Source organism: Triticum dicoccoides, chromosome 1B (genome assembly GCF_002162155.2).
Source record: "Triticum dicoccoides isolate Atlit2015 ecotype Zavitan chromosome 1B, WEW_v2.0, whole genome shotgun sequence".
Lineage (NCBI taxonomy): Eukaryota > Viridiplantae > Streptophyta > Magnoliopsida > Poales > Poaceae > Triticum > Triticum dicoccoides.
The window spans coordinates 598,825,804-598,829,804 of NC_041381.1; the positions used below are offsets into that span (position 1 = coordinate 598,825,804).

Sequence of the window (4,001 nt, forward strand, 5' to 3'; positions counted from 1 at the left end):
CATTTTGATGATTATATTAGCCTTCCATAGGCTATTAAACTCACGGCTAAAAAGCTTGTCATGAATAGTGTCTTTGTTTATATGGATCCTCTTCACATTAAGAACAAATCAGTTCCAAAGTACGGCCTGTTGGTCAGTGTGAAAGTGATGCTTACAAACAGTTTTAGTTTTTGTATAAGTCAAACGATGAAAGTTTGAAGAAATGTGTAGAAAAATATATCAGCATCTACCACATAAAATCAATTATATCATTAGAACAATCATACTTGGTCAAACTTCTCATTGTTTGACATAACAACTAATAGTATGCACTACATTCTAGCATGATTTTGCTTGAGATTTGTGGTCGCATGCAGCACCATAGTCTCAATTGTGAACCCCGGTCCAAATCCCAGCATCACACCCCAAACACCTTCCTCTCCGTCCTCCTCCATTCGGCGCCGCTGCTCATCAAGCACAAAAATCACTGTGGCACTGAGCATATTCCCGTACTCCCTCAGCACGGTCCGACTTGCTGCCAACTTCCCTGGGTCCAACATGAGAGCCAGGTCGATGCTGTCCAAGAGTGCGGTGACGCCAGGATGCACTGCCCAGAAGAGGTCGTTCCATTGGGCGTCAATTCCAAGCTGCTTGAGCTCATCCGATATGCACCTCTCGATGTTGTGTGTAGCTATAGGGGCAAGCTCCTGCATAAACAATTGGTGGTAGATGCCGCCTTCCCCGGTTTTTATAACGGCAACACGATCTGTGTCCGGAATCACGGTCTGTGATGCGGATACCATCTCAAAGAGCGGGCGCTCCAGTGGATGCACCGCGTCAGCGCCGACGATTACCGCGCCGGCGCCGTCACTGAAAATTGCCTGGCTAATGAGGGTGTGGGGGTAGTTCTCCTCTGGCCCCCGCAAGGCAGCAACGCTGAGCTCGACGCATGCCACCAGGACACGGGCGCCACAGTTATTCTCGGCAATGTCCTTGGCGAGGCGCAGCGACGCGGAGCCGCCGGAGCATCCGGTGAGCTGGAGCAGTGTGCGGACCACAGAGGATCCGAGGCCCAGCAGGGATGCGAGGCGGAGGTCGACGCCCGGGGAAAGGGCGCATGAGTTGGTGCTGAGGATGAGGTGGGTTATGTCGGTCGCTGGACGGCCCCACTTGGCTATGGCCTTGGTGGCCGCGGACGCGGCGAGCTCCGGGGCAACGGCAGCGGCGATCTCCAGCCTGTCCTGTCCACCGTCGAAGAAGCGGGGGTGGGCGTCCAGCAGCTCCTGCGTGTGGTGAAAGAAACGTTTCTCCGTGGCAGTCCTGTCACCTGCACGTACGATTGACAGAATTTTTTTTCCCGCAAAAAAAAGTTATTGACAGAGAAGATAAACAAACGCGCCAAGGCCGATCGACCTGTCATCGCAGATTTGGCTTACATATTAACTTGAATTTGCGTTTGAGGTCCGTGAGGTGTTGGCTTTTGGTGACGCGGAAGTAGTACTCCACGTACTCCTCCTGGGACAATCGGTTGGGCGGGTTTGCTGTCCCGATGGCCAGCACTGCCGCAGGACCGTCCGCACGCTTCAAATGCCGGATCTCGCGCACGGTATTTCTTGCCAAGCTGTCACAGGCCTGCTTAGCTAATGTGTGTGTGTGTGTGAGAGAGAGAGAGAACAAAATAAGAGTTATTTTTTGTTGATGAAACTAAATAAGAGTTAACGCTGCACGAAGAAAGAAAGTAAGAAAGAAAGAAAGAAAGAAAGAAAAATACGTACCTAGCCACCGGCAAGACAGAAGGGGGACAGTGAGAAGGCTGCTCTTGTTTGCATAGCATGTCCAGATCATGATTCACCTAGAGCCCAAGGGATCGTGTAATGAACGTAATTATTCCTATACCAAACATAAATTCTAAATCTCACATATAGTAATGAATAAAATAAAAGTTAAATAGCTGAGAGGAAGAAAAAGGGAGCTGAGGAGCAGCTCCAACATGTACTAATGAATAAAATAAGAGTTAACTCTGCACATAGAAAGTAAGAAAGAACAGGCAAGAAGGAACCGGAAATACCTAGACAATATGAAGTGAGTGCCACCGGCAAAACAGACGGGGAAGGCTGCTCTTGTTTGCCTCGCGAGATGCAAAGGCTTGGTACTTTATAGGGACGGGAGAGCAGAGCCGAAGCATCTCCGTAGTAGAAAGGCTACCAGCGCAGGCATCCACCAGCCACAAGTAATACTTGGTAACCGTTTTTTTTTCTTTTGCGGGGGAATACTTGGTAACCGTTGCCATGTGAAAGTGAAACACTAGTGCTACTTGTACTAGTTTATGTAGATACATCCACCATCCAGTACAAATCTGAGTTTTAATTAGAGTCGGTTCGTAGATCTGTTTTTTCTAATAAATCTCGAGCCGAGTCTGAGCACTATACCAGTGGCCGGGATTTTCTTAAAACAAAGAAAAAAGCGGCACCACGTTTTTTTTCTAGAAAACAGACACCAAAGATTTTTAGAGTCAGTTTACATATATATTCAATCGACTGTCGTAATTATAATATTTGGTACAGCTTTCAGTATTTTGTGCAGAGAGTTGAATTGCAGGTCACACATGACCATTTGGACTTAGTTCTGGGGAACTACTTTCGCAGTTCCTAAATCTTATAGCCTCATCCTTGTTGATTCTAATGTTTACCTTTATTTCAATTAGCTTTGGATTCTTGCTGTAAACGACACAGGGTGTTCTTCTGGCATCTGATTCGTAACAGGCTCAACACCAGAGCAATGTTGCAACGAAAAAACATTCACTTGCTGGATTATAACTTTGTCATGTTTGACTGTTGAGATGCCAGGAGCACAGAGCATCCCCATCATTTATTTTCTCATAAGATGCTACCAGTACATGCATCCACCAGATACAAGTACACGCCAACTATTTTATAACTACTCCCTTGTGAAACACTAGTGCTACTTGTTGGGATTATGCCCTAATGGAAATTTTACGATGAAGACATTTACACATGGCTATGTAATTAATACTACTGAGATCAACTGTAACCATGGAAATTTGGGAGAATCTGATGCCAGTATAGGGATTCAGTTTTTTTACGATACATATTACTCCCTCCGTTCCGTCACAGAAATAGATGTATTTAGAACTAAAATATATCTAGATACATCCATACCTGCAACAAATAATTTAGAACGGAGAGAGTACTATATATAAGACGTAGATCCCAACATTGGTTGTTGAGAATCCATAAATCAAACAGTTGTCGAGATGCCAAGGATCCTCCTACATTACAAGTGATATGTACAGCTAGAAGTTCCTTGGACACAAACAACAATTTTGTAAAATAACGCAACCAGGAGCATAGAGTATCTCCATCAGTTTTTTTTTCTCATGAGATGCTACATCATATGGATCCACCGGCCACAAATAGTAGACGCCAAATATTTCGTAACTACTCACATGTGAAACACTAGTTCTACTTCTTGGGAATTTGCCCTCAAAGCAATTTTAGGATGATGATATTTACACATGGCTATGCAATGGATAGTGTTGAGATGCCTAAGTGTCCACATCAGTACTAGGCTACTAGCCATGGAAATTCGGGAGGATCCAATACCAGTCCGGGGGATCCAGTGTTTTGATGATACTCCCTCCGTCACGGTTTAGAAGGCGCGCTTGGAAATTCTCTGGGACCTAGGTTGTTAGACTGTATATATGTAGTCCTGTATAGGCCTTGTATTGTACCCCTTGGTACGTCTATATAATGAGATAGCCACACCCCGTTTTAGGGTGTCGAGCGAGTTTCCCAAACCCTATGTTTTACATGGTATCAGTTTAGGTTACGATGTCTTCCGCTACACCACCTCCCCCCGCCGCCGTCGCCGCCGCCGCGCCGATCTTGACCGCCGCCGCTGCCGCGCCGGCCCTAGCCCCAATGTCGCCCTTCCTGGCCTCCCAGCCACTCGCGGCGACGTACGGCGCCACCCTGCCGCCGCCCGCTTCTCCGCAGGCGCCG

At 46.7% G+C, this 4,001-nt stretch overlaps 1 protein-coding gene across 1 annotated transcript; it reads right to left on the minus strand.

The window, feature by feature from the left end:
* Positions 1-223: 223 nt before the first annotated feature.
* LOC119348997 (bisdemethoxycurcumin synthase-like) lies at positions 224-2,131 on the minus strand. Its single transcript, XM_037617011.1, has 4 exons — positions 2,048-2,131; positions 1,755-1,869; positions 1,416-1,619; positions 224-1,306 (listed from the first exon to the last, which is right to left on the minus strand). Exons 2-4 carry the CDS (start codon positions 1,822-1,824, stop codon positions 312-314), a joined length of 1,269 nt encoding a protein of 422 aa, XP_037472908.1. The 5' UTR covers positions 1,825-1,869; positions 2,048-2,131; the 3' UTR covers positions 224-311.
* Positions 2,132-4,001: the final 1,870 nt, after the last annotated feature.